At 36.6% G+C, this 16,193-nt stretch overlaps 2 protein-coding genes across 2 annotated transcripts; one reads left to right on the top strand and one right to left on the bottom strand.

Moving 5' to 3' along the window:
- Positions 1-1,463: 1,463 nt before the first annotated feature.
- Positions 1,464-7,886, top strand: emp1 (epithelial membrane protein 1). Its single transcript, XM_037764965.1, has 5 exons — positions 1,464-1,613; positions 3,875-3,958; positions 5,042-5,141; positions 5,365-5,505; positions 7,458-7,886. Exons 2-5 carry the CDS (start codon positions 3,884-3,886, stop codon positions 7,616-7,618), a joined length of 477 nt encoding a protein of 158 aa, XP_037620893.1. The 5' UTR covers positions 1,464-1,613; positions 3,875-3,883; the 3' UTR covers positions 7,619-7,886.
- Positions 7,887-8,610: 724 nt separating this feature from the next.
- Positions 8,611-15,687, bottom strand: zgc:101679 (uncharacterized protein LOC450058 homolog). Its single transcript, XM_037764964.1, has 12 exons — positions 15,555-15,687; positions 13,333-13,379; positions 13,061-13,133; positions 12,014-12,173; positions 11,806-11,874; positions 11,571-11,691; positions 11,362-11,454; positions 10,987-11,051; positions 10,141-10,222; positions 9,948-9,994; positions 9,509-9,564; positions 8,611-9,398 (listed from the first exon to the last, which is right to left on the bottom strand). Exons 1-12 carry the CDS (start codon positions 15,611-15,613, stop codon positions 9,317-9,319), a joined length of 954 nt encoding a protein of 317 aa, XP_037620892.1. The 5' UTR covers positions 15,614-15,687; the 3' UTR covers positions 8,611-9,316.
- Positions 15,688-16,193: the final 506 nt, after the last annotated feature.

Here is a 16,193-nt window from a genome sequence, read left to right as displayed (position 1 = left end):
GTCCACAACTTAAAGATATTCAGTTTACTGTCATAGAGGAGTAAAGAAACCAGAAAATATTCACATTTAAGAAGCTGGAATCAGAGAATTTAGATTTTCTTTCTTAAAAAAATGACTCAAACCGATTAATCGATTATCAAAATAGTTGTAGCTCTACTCATGAACCCTGGGGGAAACTGCACCTTAATGAGCCAGTATTTATTTAATTTAACTTTTATTTACTTCAAAACATGCAAATGATGTTGGAGAGATGAAAATGTCCCTGGTGTCTGGGGTACTGTGGTCTATATCACTTCTTAACGTCCACTCTTTGGAGAAGTAATTTTATGTGCTTAATGAACAGGCAAGTGTGTGAAAGCACAAATAAAAGATGTGCTATGTGCACTGTAAACAATTGCTGTTAATTTACAGCAGGATTTCAACAGTATTAACCTGTTATTGCTAAAAACAGTGCTTTACTGTGAATACAAAAGAAACCTGTTAAATAACGCATAGGCCGTTTTTTAACTGAACTATAATGCATTCTTAAAAAACAGCACTGGGAGCTGATCTGCTCATGTGAGGCTTGTACATTGTACATGATTATAAAATCAGTGAATTAGCTCTGTTCTTCACTCACATGTTGTTCTGGTTTGCATTCTGTGCTTGTAGCCAGCTATAGACAGACATTTTGGGAAAAGTGTCAACAAGTCTATTATAGCCTTTTTCTTAACACGTGCCTTTAATTGTATTTAGTGTGACTATTCCTATGTCTATAACCTGCTAGTCTATTCTATTAAGTCTATTCATCTAGGCAAAAAATAATGTTTATTAAAATGTATGTAAAAAATACAACCTAAATAGTGCATTAAAACAAATCAGTAAGATAATGTAAAAGAAAGGTGAAAAACAGCTATATAATGTATCTTTAAACAGTTAATTAACTGTAAAATACTGTGAAATTAATAAGAAAACAACAGTTCAAACTGTATTTTTCATTAACAGTACAAAGCTGTAAATTTCAGCGACAGTATAATAATGTTAATTTTACAGTAACATAAAGGCAACCCTGCTGCCAGCTCTTTACTGTTATTTTACTGAGAAATTCTTTACAGTGTGGTGTCTGGGGTACTACTGTCTGTAACACTTCTCAACGTCCCCTCTTTGGAGAAATCATTTTATGTGCTTAATGAACCGGCAAGTGTGTGAAAGCACAAGTAAAAGACATGCTTATGTGTGTCCAAAATTATTCATAGGGAAAAAACAGCACAGCTGTAGCTGCTGTGGCCAGTTTGCTACAAAGATGGGACACCCAAGTGGTGAATTTCATCAAAAGGAATCAGTTTGAAGCTGCCTGTGGGGGAGGTATTGGAGGAATAAAAGAGGTGTCAAAATGATCCTCTTTACGCACCGTTTGGAGTTGAAGGGGACAACCTGAAGCTGTTTGGTTCGTCTGGACATTTCATTGAGAGGGGGGAGAAAAAAAAGAAACTTTCTGGGTGTGGCTTGGTGAGAGAAAAGAGAGGGAATGGAAGAGGGAAAACAGGGTGATGTGTGTGCTGTGAATTCAAAGCTGGGTGGGTCTACACTGTTACACATTCCCAAATAACTCCCGTGCGTTAAAGCGCATTAAGGTAACGTTTATTTATACTTTGTGAAGCTGTTTTATGTACAATAAGCTGTGAAAGGCTCTAATGCATGATTTGTGAGTTTTTTGTTGTTGTTGTGTGGAGTGCAGAAAAGTTAACTAGTTTTTTTCCAGCAGCGTTTTGAAGGATTTGGTGCGGATGTGACTTGAGTGAGCGCACAAAAAAAAGTATTTTTAAAGAAACGCGCAACTCCAACAAACTCTTTCATGAGTTACATAAGAGGTTGAGCATGTCCACAGTGTTTATATTCGGGTATATAAAGTTAGAGGTGTGTTTTATTATTGTTTTCTGTCGTCGTATTCTCGCGCTCTTTTCAAAAGTAGGTGACTGTATAGTAAAGGCCTACAGTGTGTGTAACGGAGCGGCACCCATTTGGGAATGTCCAAACAGCGTCTCCAAACAAATGCGCCTTTCTTGTCGACGGAAACAGACTAAAGAGTCGTTAAACTAACAGAGGAGCGTTTCTGGGAGCTGCAAATGGATGGCAATTTGTTTGAGCTGCCTTATTATAGAAAATAACGTGTTTAAAGAAAAAAAGAAAAAAGCATTTAAGATAGATACATGCAGACTATAGCAAATCATTATCTCCATGATAAACTATAGATAGATACGATGCAGACTATAGCAAATCATTATCTCCATGATAAACTATAGATACGATACGATGCAGACTATAGCAAATCATTATCTCCATGATAAACTATAGATACGATACGATGCAGACTATAGCAAATCATTATCTCCATGATAAACTATAGATACGATACAATATGATAAACCTTTATTGTCAGTTTGCACTGAAATTCATTTTGCATCCATAGGCAGCTCAGTTTGAGAAAAAGTACACATACAATATACATACTGTTACCATAGTCAGACAGACAAGTAAGACCCATCAGACAAAAAACAAAACACATCACATTTATTCATACATAACCCATTACAAAATGACCATCTGTCCTCTGGATTTACATGTCTTTTAGCAGCACATTAATTATTATTTAGCAACATGATGGACTGATGGACAAAAGCGTTCTTTAGCCTGTGAAACCGGTTATGTGTGACAGCAGTTATCCTCAGATCTGTCTGCATGGGAGACTTCTGGGGCGAGTTTGGGCTTGCATGCCACAGCTCTCCTCCTCTGTGTCATTCTGTTTTGAGTAACTGTTATTAATTTGGGACATCTGTGTGTGTGAACTGATGCTTTCCTCATTACATTATTTATCCCACCATCAGAGATAGTCATCACCATATTTCTGAAAATATATTTTAGAGCCAAAGGTTTTTAAAGGTTTTCCTCTTTTTATCATAAATCATAAAATGCTTTCAACATCCATAATAAATCTATTTTTGCCATGTTTTTAGGAATAAAATGTTCTATAAATCAGGCCATGAATGATATATGAATAAACCCTTCTGTAAAAACCTTCAGAACAAAGGTAGGAATTGGAAGTGGAAGATTGAGAAAAAAAACTAATCTGGAGAAAATGGCCTTTAAAGATATGTATTGTAAAATGTGTGACACTACATGTGAATGGGGTACAAAATGTTAACTAATAGATATCACTATGAAACTTTCCCAGTTGATTACGCACATTAAGACAATTATTTTATAAGTTATAAGTTTTCTGACATTTTATGATTTAATATGCAAATGATGCATTATCTAATACTAACTTTAGATGAAGTTAGGAGAAATCTAAAGACTTAAATAGACAAAGTAGTAAAATAAACACCTAAATGTGTATTTTGGATGTTTTCTTTCCACTAGTCTGAAAGAAGACATGCTATGGAAGCAAAATAGCCCAAAATCTCAAAATTGACCATACATAAGTGGAAAATAAATAATGTGTGTGCATCCTTCCCAGGTGGCTGAGAAAGCAAAAAAAATGATCAGCCAACCAGATCACATTCTTTCTGCTGAATTCTCTCTGATGCCTTCAGGCCGACGTCATAATGTGCCCTTAAGGAGAACAAATCGTTACTCCAATCCTTTATCCCTTCTGCTGTTAAGCTGCTGGACACAGACCATACCCATTTTAAATGACTGTTATTTAGAGGAACTTTAAGATATGTTGTTCTCATATATTGTTTCTTATTTTTTGGCCTTTCTTGCTATAATCCTATGTATTTATATGGTTCTTATTGTAACTTGTCCCTCCAACTGCCCCATGCCTTTAATGTGTTTCCTTTGACTTAACTAATTATTGGATTAAACTGAACTTTCCCTTGTTGTCAGTTTTCAGAAGGCAACGATGTTGATGCTTGCTGGAATCGTTGTTCTGCACATTACCACCATCATCCTGCTTCTGGTGGCCGCCATTGATAATGTAAAGTGTGGATTATTATTGGTCTATTATTGTTTTCTTATTCAACAAACACTCCCCCTATAGTGCTCAGAGGAAGAACAAAAGGTTTTATAGGAGCTAATAAATGACAACCAAAAGGTTCTACAGGAAATAAGGCTGTTTGAGTGAATGTCTTCTTTTAAGGCTCTTCTAAAAACATACTTTTATCAGAAAGCATATCCTGATTTTATCCGAGCTGCTTGTTTATTGGATTGAATTTCTTAATTATTTTAATCTTGTCCTTCATGTATTTTATCATTCACTTTGGTATTTTATTCCATTTTCTCTCTGTGAGGTACTTTATTTTAATAAGTGCTCTATAAATAATGTAAATAATTATTACATGATTTTTCAAACTCCTCAAGCAATAGGCCTATGTATTTGTGTTTGGAAGTTAAGGCCAGCACACATGCCTTTGAACCACTTGGAGATACCCAGGAGTCAAACATCAAATGGGCTGCAACTAACGATTATTCATTGTTGATTAATCTGTCGATTATTTTCTCGATTAATTGATGAGTTGTTTGGTCTACAAAATGTCAGAAAATGTTGATCAGTGTTTCCCAAAGCACAAGATGATGTCCTCAAATGTCTTGTTTTGTCCACAACTCAAAGATATTCAGTTTACTGTCGTAGAGGAGAAAAGAAACCAGAAAATATTCACATTTAGGAAGCTGAAATCAGAGAATTTTGATTTTTTTTTTCTTAAAAAATGACTCAAACAGATTAATTGATTATCAAAATAGTTGGTGATTAATTCAATAGTTTACAATTAATTGTTGCAGCTCTAGTCAAAAGATGTTTTTTGGCATTTTGCCACCCACAGTGTTGCAAATCTACAGACAGACTTTCACCAGCTCTTATGAAATATAAAAAAAAACAAAAAACGGTCAACTTAATAAGAGCTCATATAAGGGGACACTGAATAGGGGAAAGATAAGTTTAAACATTTAATGAGTAAAACTAAACTAAGTATTTCTTTACATGTGATGTAACCACTGTGTGTGCCTTGATATTCTTGATATCTGTGTTTATACTTCATACTATCATCCTGTGTGTCTTCAGGCCTGGTGGATCACTGATACGGTGACAACTGACTTGTGGGGCAGGTGGGAGTTGACAAACTTAGGCTGGCATTACACCAACCTGCAAGACTACCCAGAAGGTAAAGTTCACATGTTGACTTGCTCTGACTGGAGATTTGAGGTGTTAAGATCGAGAAAGTAACTGGCCAGAAATTGTTTGTTATCAGTAATTATTGTGAGTGTTAATAATAGAGTAGATATGACATTTAAACAGTGCTTCAAGGTGAACATTGCCTTGTATCTGTGTTGTATTGTGAATCCTTCACTGACTGTGTGTCTGTTTTGTCGTCCTTTCTGCTGCAGAATATCTCCAGACGGTGCAGGCCACCTCAGTGCTGGCCTGCATTTTTGCCATTCTGGCCTTGGTAGTGTTTGTGGCTCAGCTGTTCACCCTGCCCAAAGGCCAGAGGTTCACCTTCACCGGCATTTTACAGCTAATCGCCTGTAAGTAACCCGGAGTCAAAAGTCTGACCTGCGGCTATAAGACATATTGATTTGTTTTCTTGCTTCCTGTAGCTGAGCTTTGTACAATTCTATGGAGGATGTGAGCTAAATGCTTTACTTTAAAGTTGTTCTAGACTAATGTGTAACTGTAAATAATTTCACTTGACAGGACTGAGCATAAGCTTTCCAACAGTACAACATATTAAAATTTATTAACTTTCTCTCAGAGGAAGAGCAGAGCAAAAATAAAAATAAGTTGTACAGATAGTGTTAGAACAAACCGACGCAGAAGGTCAGTGATTTACACTCGTGTGCCATCCAGGTTCAAGAGTCTGCAGGTTTTCAGGTTATGGGGAGACACTACAGGTGAATAGGGTAAAAGTCTTAACTCATAGATAGCACCATTTATCCCACCATGCTTTCAACATCCATAATAAATCCATTTTCGCCATGTTTTTTAGGAATAAAATGTTCTATAAATCAGGCCATGAATGATATATGAATAAACCCCTCTGTAAAAACCTTCAGAACATAGATAGGAATGAAATTAGAAAATTTGTGTAAGTAATATTGAAGTGGAGATTGAGAAAAAAACACTAATTTTGAGAAAACATCCTTTAAAAGATATGTATTGTAAAATTCCATGTTTTGCAAAACACTACATGTGAATGGGGTATAAAATGTTAACTAATAGATATCACTATGAAACTTTATCAGTTTATTACACACATTAAGACAATTCATTTTTGTTATAAGTTTTCTGAGATTTTATGATTTAATATGCAAATGATGCATTATCTAATACTAACTTTAGGTGAAGTTAGGAGAAATCTTTAATAGACAAAATAGTAAAATAAACACTTAAATGTGTATTTTGGATGTTTTCTTTCCACTAGTCTGAAAGAAGACATGTTATGGAAGCAAAATAGCCCAAAATCTCAAAATTGACCAGTGCATGAAAAACAATGTTTTTCCCCTTAACCCCAATATCAGCTGGTTTGACCTGTTAATCTGTAGAGTCTCAGGCCTCAATGACACATGACTGAAAATCACTGCAGTAGTTTGGATTAATCAACATGTTTGGATTAATCTTCTCAAACTTCAGCCTCTCTTGTCTTTGATGTCACACCGAGATGGCATTTCTAGAACATTTAAATGTGGCTGAAATCGATATATATTTAGAGGTGAAAGGCTGTCTGTACAACAGAAATGGAGACGTGTTCAAACATCTGTGAACCTATTGTCTGGAGTTTTTTTTTGTAAATGTACTGATAAGGGCTGCAACGAACAATAGCATTATCGATAAATCCGATTTTCTTTTTTCTTTTTTTTAAACGTAAATTTTCAGGGACTGGGAGAAGGACATTTCTCACGATCGGCTAATCAATTAATCGACCGCGCATTTCAGCTCTATTACTAATTATTGGTCGGCAACAAGGGCAGAATATTGTGATTGTTATCAAAGCCTTAAATCTGTCATTAAGTTACAATATTCACTAGAGTATTCAAAACCGAATGATGAAGTTAAGTCACATTCATACCACTGAATTAGGTGTAGTACATAATCCATAAAAAGATCTCATGCTGTGACAGATGTTTGGTTAAAACTGAATGTATTCATGTAGACAGAAGACCTGTGAACTACAATAATATCTGTCACAATACAATTAAGTAAAGCAGGTTAAATATGGATTACGTTTGGCACTGCTACTAGTGCATAAAAGTACTTACAGACAGTACAAGTAATGGGATTTTAACATGTCTTGTCATGACTTTATAATCATTGGGAAATTAGCAAGGTGAAACTGTCATGTTTCTCATTTCATTGTGATTGAACCGTCTGCTGCACCGTCCTCGTTCGTGATCCCTGTCTCATAATAGGAAAAATAATTACTTCTTAATTGCCTTGTCTGGGTGTATATGTGACACTATTCCCCCTTTCTGTCCTGCAGGCCTGTGTATAATGATAGCAGCCTCCATCTACACGGCCGAGCTTCAATTCAACAAAACGGGGGGAGGGTTTGGCCACTCCTATGTCCTGGCCTGGATCTCTTTTGTCCTCACCTTCATCTTAGCGATCACCTACCTCGTCCTGCGGAAGAAGAGCGAGTGAGAGGATAAAAGGAATGAGGGCAGGCCTGGGATCATGTTCCCAGTTTGAATTTGGGAAAAATGAAAGAGTAGGATTTGTTTCAAAAATTGGAGAAAAAAAAACTAAAGATTGATGATCTACATCTGCAGCTACGAAAATGGGTGGGAGGGGATAATGTCCAATTGCTTACAAGAGCCATTTGTTTATATTTTGAATATTATAAATTGAAATGGAGCTCATGCTTACATTACATGAAGGGCGGAACTTGACAATTTTACTTCATAGATTTCTATTTGATTAAAAGAGAGAAGAGGGCAGGGCACCGTTTTATTCATGAGCTAAAGCATGATGGTTGTGATTAGGAGGGCGCAAACTTTAAAAGTGCTTCTTTCATAGCAGTATAACCATAAAATACATAATAAACCAATTGTCTTTTAAGCTAGTTACATATAGGTTTGGAGAGCTATCCATGTCCGTTAGTACTGTAAAGGAATAGTTTGACTTTTTGAGAAATATATACGCTTTCTCGCAGATAGGTAGATAAGAGGATAGATGTTATATCTGTGTTTTAAGTATGAAGCTGTATGAAGCGCTGATTGAAACAAACAAGACGTTAGTGAGCTTTAGAGGTGCTGGTTTGTAGATGTTGTTACCTTTTCGACAGAGCCAGGCTAGCTGTTTCCAGTCTCTGCTAAATTAAACTAACCGGCCGCTGTAGCTACCTTCATGTTTAATTATTTCCTAAAAATGTCAAACTATTCCTTTAAGAATCATGTGGGAGGAGAAAAGCATAAAAAGCCCTTTTGAGATTTAGTAGTTTAAAGTACTCTGTGAGATGAAAGTACTTCTTATCATCCTGTATAATCCCGTTGTGAGGCTGACCGTTACTACGTCAGGTTTCCAGAAGTTGAGAAGTGAAAATAAATAGTGTATCTGTGAAGGTACGGCGTGTTGGCAAAACTACAACATTCCTGTTGCAGTACTTGAACAATCAGGAAAGACCAGCCTTAATATACAGTACAAGTAGTTTTAATCATGTATCCTCATTTTACAACTGAAGTATAGTGTATCCTTTTTTTTTTTAATCTATGTACATTGTAACCATTATATTTTTGTAACATTTTGTATTGAGTGTTTGTTTTTTTAACTATGTTTGATTTTGTGTCTGTAGTTGGCTGCTATCATAAGAAAAGTACATGCAAGGTGAACCAGGGATGGAGGTCAATGGTGTTTCATTTCACCATAATTCAAAACTATGCAATAGAAGGTTTTGTTTGTAATTACATTGGAATTTAAGCCATATCATTTATTAATAAAACAAATTATACCACAAAGCCATTCATGTTTCATCTATTAAACTATCTGTAAATGCAACAAAAGTCACTGTTGCATAATAAATATATATTAATTGGTCCAGTTCTGTAGCGAGCACACAAGATTTCATTCAAATTAATTCAAATTTAAATAAGAAACCCTACAAAAAAGGACAGCACACTACTAGAAAATGCTATTGGACTTTCACTGATTTTAAAATCTGTTTGACTTTGCTCAATAAGGGCAAAGTTTTGTATTGCAAGCATTTCTCTCTGAGTGCAAGTTACAACATTGAGGTTTTGAAAGCAACACTTCTTCAGGCCTTACAACAGACCCAGTCAGAAACAGGAATGTTCCATTATATAAAGTATCGTTCCCAGAGGAAGTGAGTAAAACCTGGACTGACTAAATGCCTTGGCCAGACGGCGTGATGCGCTCCTGAACCACCAGGTGGAGAAGATGATTCTGCTCCGCAGTCAGAAATGGCCTGAGGGGAGAAAAATAACATAATCAATATGGAAAATTATGATAGAGAAGCAATAAAAGTGCTACTCAATCCCCATCACATGATGGAAATTAACATTTTTGAATGCTCACCATAGCTCAGTCTGAAGAGACTTGAGGGACTCTGTGTCTTTCTCCTGACAAGCCATCTGCAAAACAGATTTGCTGTTATACGCAGCACAAATAAAACCAGAACTGCAGATTCAGATGACCTTGACAAGTTCTCTGAGTCTCGTCAATGTTTATGCTCATTTATAGCTCTGCCAATACGGTGGATAGAGTCTGTTCATCCAGAACAAGTTGCTTTATATAATCTTTTATTTAAGTCATGAGTAAACATCAATCAAGAACTGTGAATACTGATTGCTTCATATTAAAAGACAAGTCTACAAACACTGACAGCACTGCAAATGCTGCTAATAGAAATCATTCCATTGTTAAAGGAAGACAAACCCCATTATTTTTCCTGTATGAGGCAGGAAGCATCAGGAAATCCTGTGAACTGTACAAGTATGTGGATGATGAAACTCACCACTACAGACTGCAGGAGCAGGAAAACATTCTCAGGCAGGAAGGTTACTGAAGGAGAGGACAAGATCCACGTTTACAACACTTCAAATATATGTCACTCAACGGATTCATGATCTGCATACTCAGTGAAAATACGACGTATATAAATCATACATTTTTGCTCTAATAGTAGATAAATCTTGAGGTGCATTTACCTTGGCTGTGAGGGTCAAAAGACTCCCATGCGTATCTCTCCAGGGTCTGGGCATGTTCTGGTAACAACTTCTGAGGCGGAGGCTGCACAGGGAAACAGCAACGTTAAAGTGCTGCTTCAGTAATTGATGTGCAGATGTGGGATAAATAATCAGTATTGTCAATACTTGGCATTGATCATACAATATTTTCTGTTGCGCTGTTGATGTGGAGGCGTTTCCTTCTTTTAATATTTGAAATGTAACTGTGGCTGTTTGGCACTGAAGTCTTGGCAGGTGTTCTTGTAGCTGTGTATGTGTAGTAAAAAAATACTTTGCACTGGGTATACAGTGTTTTATCACTACCTATAAAACCCTGTTAAAATATAGCTTTCCATAAGTGAAGGGAAAAATACAGAACTGGTTTAAAGGACTCGACAGGCTGAGAGTTGCCAGGTTGCCATTGGCTACTAGTATGAGAAATTGGCAACCAATACTTGGCCGATGGCAAACCATTATTTAAAGGAACAGTGTGTAACATTTTGGGGGATTCATTAGAAGAAATGGAATATAATATTCATAACTATGTTTTCATTAGTGTATAATCACCTGAAACTAAAACTTGTTGTGTTTTCGTTAGCTTAGAATGAGCCCTTCATATCTACATAGGGAGCGGGGTCCTCTTCACAGAGTCCACCATGTTGCACTGCCATGTTTCTACAATAGCCCAGAACGGACAAACCAAACACTGACTCTAGTGAGAGCCTCTCATGTTTTTAGGCCGTATTTTCCACTTCAGTTACACAAATATTGTGATATAGATGTTTTCTTACAATGTCTTGTCTTTATGTATAAAATCAAGGTGCTTACCTCAAGCAACATCAGCAGTAGTACTCTGGAGATCTCACATTTAGCCACAATGTCCAAAAAGGCACCTTTTTCGGGAAATTGAAGATACAGAAGAGAAATGAAATATTACACTGTTCTGTAATCAAATAAAATGCAACAATGATATTAAAGCAGAAAGTGAGACACTGCCTTTAAACATTGATCCTGGTTTATTGTTCTTTAGTTTATTTAAACATTCAGCTTTTGATCACTGCATTAAAAATGTTCTTATCCCTACATTTTTGTTTTTGACATATTGTATTCAACCTCCATTTAGAAAATTGTCTCAATGGGGATCCATTCATACATCTGATTATTTTAAAAAGGTAGAGCCTGTAGATATGTGCAAAGCCTCACCAACAGGGGTGCTGATGCCTGGTAGCTGCAGTCCTCTCTCCTGACACATCAGCTGCATCTCTGTGAACACTGACAAAGCACCGTCGTAGTCACCTGCAAAAACAAGAGAGGCATGCAAGCTTCAAATGCGGATAATCAAGTCAAATCATATATGCACATACAACACACATCAGCTACATATCCGATGTAAATAGACAGGCTGAACTCACGGGTGAGAATTTTACACGTAGCCATTTCTCCCATTGACAGCAGAGCTTCAATTGGTGTCTGTGTTTGCAACTCTGCAGCCCTCTGGTAATGAACAATAGCCTCTCCCGGTCTGTTCATCTCCTATTGACACCAGAGGAGAAGAGGAGATTAACATGTCATTTGTATAACAGTATATCAATTTAAAATCAAAGCAAATCTTTCAGGACAGCTTGAAGCTCGGATCCAAAGTTTTACCTTGAGCGCGTTGCCAAGTTCTAGACACAGGCTGGCTGCCATCACAGGCTGGTTCATCTCAATGTGCACCTGTAAGCCATTTGTACATCAGCATTATCTTACAGTCTCTATAGAAATTTGGAAACAATACAGGAATGTACTCCTGTAATCTAATCAGAGCACAAATGTTGCTTCAAGCACTAAAAAAAAACTAGGAATCATTACGTACCTTGATGGCAAAACTGTAGCAGTTGAGTGCAGCCTGAAGGTGCTCATCAAAGCCCGGAGCCTGCAGCGCCCTGTTCTCCTTCTCAGATGTGAGGAAGAGGCGGGCTGCATCAGTTAACGCCAGAGCCTCACCAGGAGCGTTAAAAAGAGTCTGCTCACACCTGCAGTCAAGACATTCAGCATGTGTAACAACAACAGATGCACCATCAAATACGTCAACAGTAAACATGTCATCACTATGAATTATACAGGCTCCCTCTGGGCTAATTACCATCATCTATGTCACACAGCGGTGGTTTATTGTATGGGACATGAATAACTAGAGAGGAGTCATCACTCACTGAACTATATGAGATGATCTGACTAACTGGTTACTGAATCGTTAACATGAAGCACTCTATTTAGACCAATCAGTGTTAAATGAGTTGAAAATATAGTAGCAAGAATTCAAAAACTTCATAACAAGCATGATATGACATGCCTTACATATGGGTGGAGAACTGACAAATTACTTATGCTCTCAAAGGGTTTATATTTCATGTTTCTATCTGCTTCAGAGACTGACAATTCTGTCAGTTTTTCAGAAAACCCTGCTGAACATCTCATTACAAAGCCATGAGCATTTATAAGTTGCTATAACAGCCGACACACTTCATGGAAAGCTTTCCACAAAATTTGGAGCTTTAGCTTCTTTTCGGCCACAAGAACATTAATGAGGTCAGCCACTGATCTCGGGTGATGATGTCTGGCTCGCAGTTGGCATTAAAGCAGTAGTCTCAAAGATGTTGGATGAGGTTGAGGTCAGTGCTTTGTGCAAGATAGTAAAGGTTTTCCACAATAAACTGGAAAAAAACATTTCTTTATAGACCATGCTTTGTGCATGAGAGCGAACACCGAAAAGGGCCTTTCCCAAATTTGGAAGTGGGATATTGTGTAAAATTTCACTGTATGTTGTATCTTGTATTGTTAGACAATGAGGTGGTTTAAGTCAACCTGGTGCAAAAGGTATGAGGTATGATATATACTGTATATATAAGTGTCCACTCACCGAGCCATGGCCAGGTTACAGAAGGCAGCATACTGAAGGCAGTCCTGCTGCTTCAGCTCCTTGGCTAACTGACCTTAAAACACAAAACAAGGAAAATACATGTGAGGCAAACTGTGAAGAAACTGTATACTATCTATAATATGGAGAATAACAAGGAGAAATGTTGGAGTTTGGTGTTATGTCGTGTGTCCTAAACGTATGCTCTTATTTGGACGTTTTAGTGTAAAAGGTAACGTTAGCATTAGGTTGTGCAGAGACCGACAGGCATTTACCAAACTGCTCGCTCGCCTCCGCTACATTGGGCTTCCTCAGGAAACGTCTGCGAGAAGGAAACACACGATATTCAATGTTCTAAAATATCACAATTAATGCTATCTAATTAGCAAACCATCTGTTTTTCCACTGTATATGTTCTGCGGCATTCTGGGAAGATTTTCAGGACTGGCTGTCAACCAAAATCCAACTACTTGCTCCTCTCACAAGAGAAGATATTGTGTTTGGTATTAACATGAAGGACATTAAGAGTGACTTGATATTGAACAATCTGATACTGATGGCAAATGTTTTCATCCATGCATCCAAATGGAGGAAAGTGAAACCCCTATTTTCCGTTTTCAAAAGGGACCTTGTGGACAATCATTTAAGTGCTTTAAGACTAATGAAAGGACAACATGCAAAGTGTCTCCTCAGAGCTTATGAAGAACTGAACATATATGATGATGACCCCTAGAGCTACTATGGAAGAGTGCAGTCTTATTTAGTTATTTATTTATGCATTTCTTTTTTGTTCCTTGAATTATTTTCTACCCCTTCTTTTATTTTTGTTATTATATTATTTTTTATAATTTAAGTTATCTTTCCTATCCAATGTGTCCTGTATGTTAGAAGTATTGATTTTAGATTACAATACCTTAATGTTTGTAAATGAATTTTCTTCAATAAAAAAAAAAATTAGCAAGCCAGCTATTGTAAATACACTTCAATTCAAAATACTGCTGCTGGTTTACAAAGCACTAAATGGTTTAGGGCCAAAATACATTTCTGATCTTCTGCTGTGTTATGAACCATCCAGACCTCTCAGGTCATCTGGATCAGGTCTGCTTAGTGTCCCCAGAGTCAGAACTAAACATGCAGAAGAAGCAGCGTTCAGTTTTTATGCATCAAATATCTGGAACAAGCTCCCAGAAACCTGCAGGACCAACTCCAACTCTTTTAAATCAAAGCTTAAAACTTTCCTGTTTGCTGCTGCCTTTTATTAAACCAGATAATGATCTTATACTGCACTAGAGCTTTTACTCTTGTGTGTTATATTCTATTTTAGCTTCTATCCTATCTTTTATTTTTAGCTTGTTTTTATTTTCTAATCTTTAATGTTTTTATAACTGTTTTAATTATGTTTTAATGTTCTTTTGCACTTTGTCACAATGTTCTTGAATGTAAAGCACTTTGAATTGCCCTGTTGGTGAAATGTGCTCTACAGATAAAGCTGCCTTGCCTTGCTATTAGCTTGATCATCTTCTTTTGTGTATTTGTTCCATTTGTCTTAATATTACAGTATATGTGGCATGTAGTCTATGGGGGGAAAAAGTATTGTTTGCTATAGACAATTGTGGTGTCTGTGCATTGTGATAATAAGAATTTGAAATATACATACATACATACATATATATATATATATAGAGAGAGAGAGAGAGAGAGAGAGAGAGATACAATATGCCTACTGTCCTCTTTTACTGTCCGACTAGCCCCCAGACTAGGTAATTCATAACTAAGCCCTTGACCCTGCACAAGCATCAAATAAAATATCATTGCTCTCATTGATTGCAGTTCCTAATTACACTTTAAAAAACAAATGGATGTCCTTAGACTTAAGAGACTACAGCCATGCTAGCAGCTCTGTGAGGCTGGACTTGGGAAAGCAGTGGCAAATATAATGATCTTATATACTGCACTAGAGCTTTACTCTTGTGTGTTATATTCTATTTTAGCTTCTATCCTATCTTTTATTTTTAGCTTGTTTTTATTTTCTAATCTTTCATGTTTTTATAACTGTTTTAAATATGTTTTAATGTTCTTTTGCACTTTGTCACAATGTTCTTGAATGTAAAGCACTTTGAATTGCCCTGTTGCTGAAATGTGCTGCAGATAAAGCTGCCTTGCCTTCAGTTAGCTAGCTAACTGTTCAGTAGAATGAATGTGTCTAGTTTCCGACTGTAGCTAGCTGCAAATGAACTGAACACATCAGTTACTACTTTGCATGAACCTAAACTAAACAATTAACATCTAGTAACATGATATTTGCGTTATAAACTACATTACAAGCACACAAAGGTTAAAATAACGTCACGTGACGCTGACTGTAATGACAGTGACATGCTAACTATTAGCATAGCCTAGCTTATTAGCTCTAGCTAGCTGTATACATTATCTTCAGCATTATTGTCACTATTATTATTATCATTATTGTTGAACTAATGTATCTCAACCCTCTTACTTCTTCAGTTTATTGGACACGGCTCGATATCTCGCCAGAAAGTCTCCCTCTGCAGCCATGATCGATGCACAACAACACAACAAACCAAACCAGGAAGTACAGCTGGTCAGGAGCGTTGTGATTGGCTCGTTGAATCGAGAGCTCACAATTCTATTGGTCGGGGTGGTGCTGACTCACAGACGGAAATGCCCATATAAGGGGATACGTTAGAAGAACACAAAAAGACACAATCAAGACAGGTGGCAGATTTATTTATTTCAATTTCTGTAGTACAACTCTGAGATACTTTACTTATGCTATTCTATACTTTTACTCCACTACATTTTTGCATTTTGTTAATAGTCTGTTTATTGTCAATACTGTATATACTGTTCCTATTTTTATACTTCCTTCTATTTAAATGAGTCATATTTTGTTACACTTTGTTTAGCTCTTTTTTTACTGTGTTAGCTGATGCATCTTGTTTTTTGCACTATCCCCTTTGCTGCTGTACACTGCAAATTTCCCCACTGCGGGACTAATAAAGGAATATCTTATCTTATCTTATCTTATCTTATATCTTATCTTATCTTATCTTATCTTATCTTATCTTATTTCAGAGGGAAACACTGCACTTTTTTATATTATTGTACATTTTAC

The sequence above is a fragment of the Sebastes umbrosus genome, chromosome 3 (assembly GCF_015220745.1).
Source record: "Sebastes umbrosus isolate fSebUmb1 chromosome 3, fSebUmb1.pri, whole genome shotgun sequence".
Taxonomy (NCBI): Eukaryota; Metazoa; Chordata; class Actinopteri; order Perciformes; family Sebastidae; genus Sebastes; species Sebastes umbrosus.
This window is presented reverse-complemented; position numbering and strand designations above follow the sequence as displayed.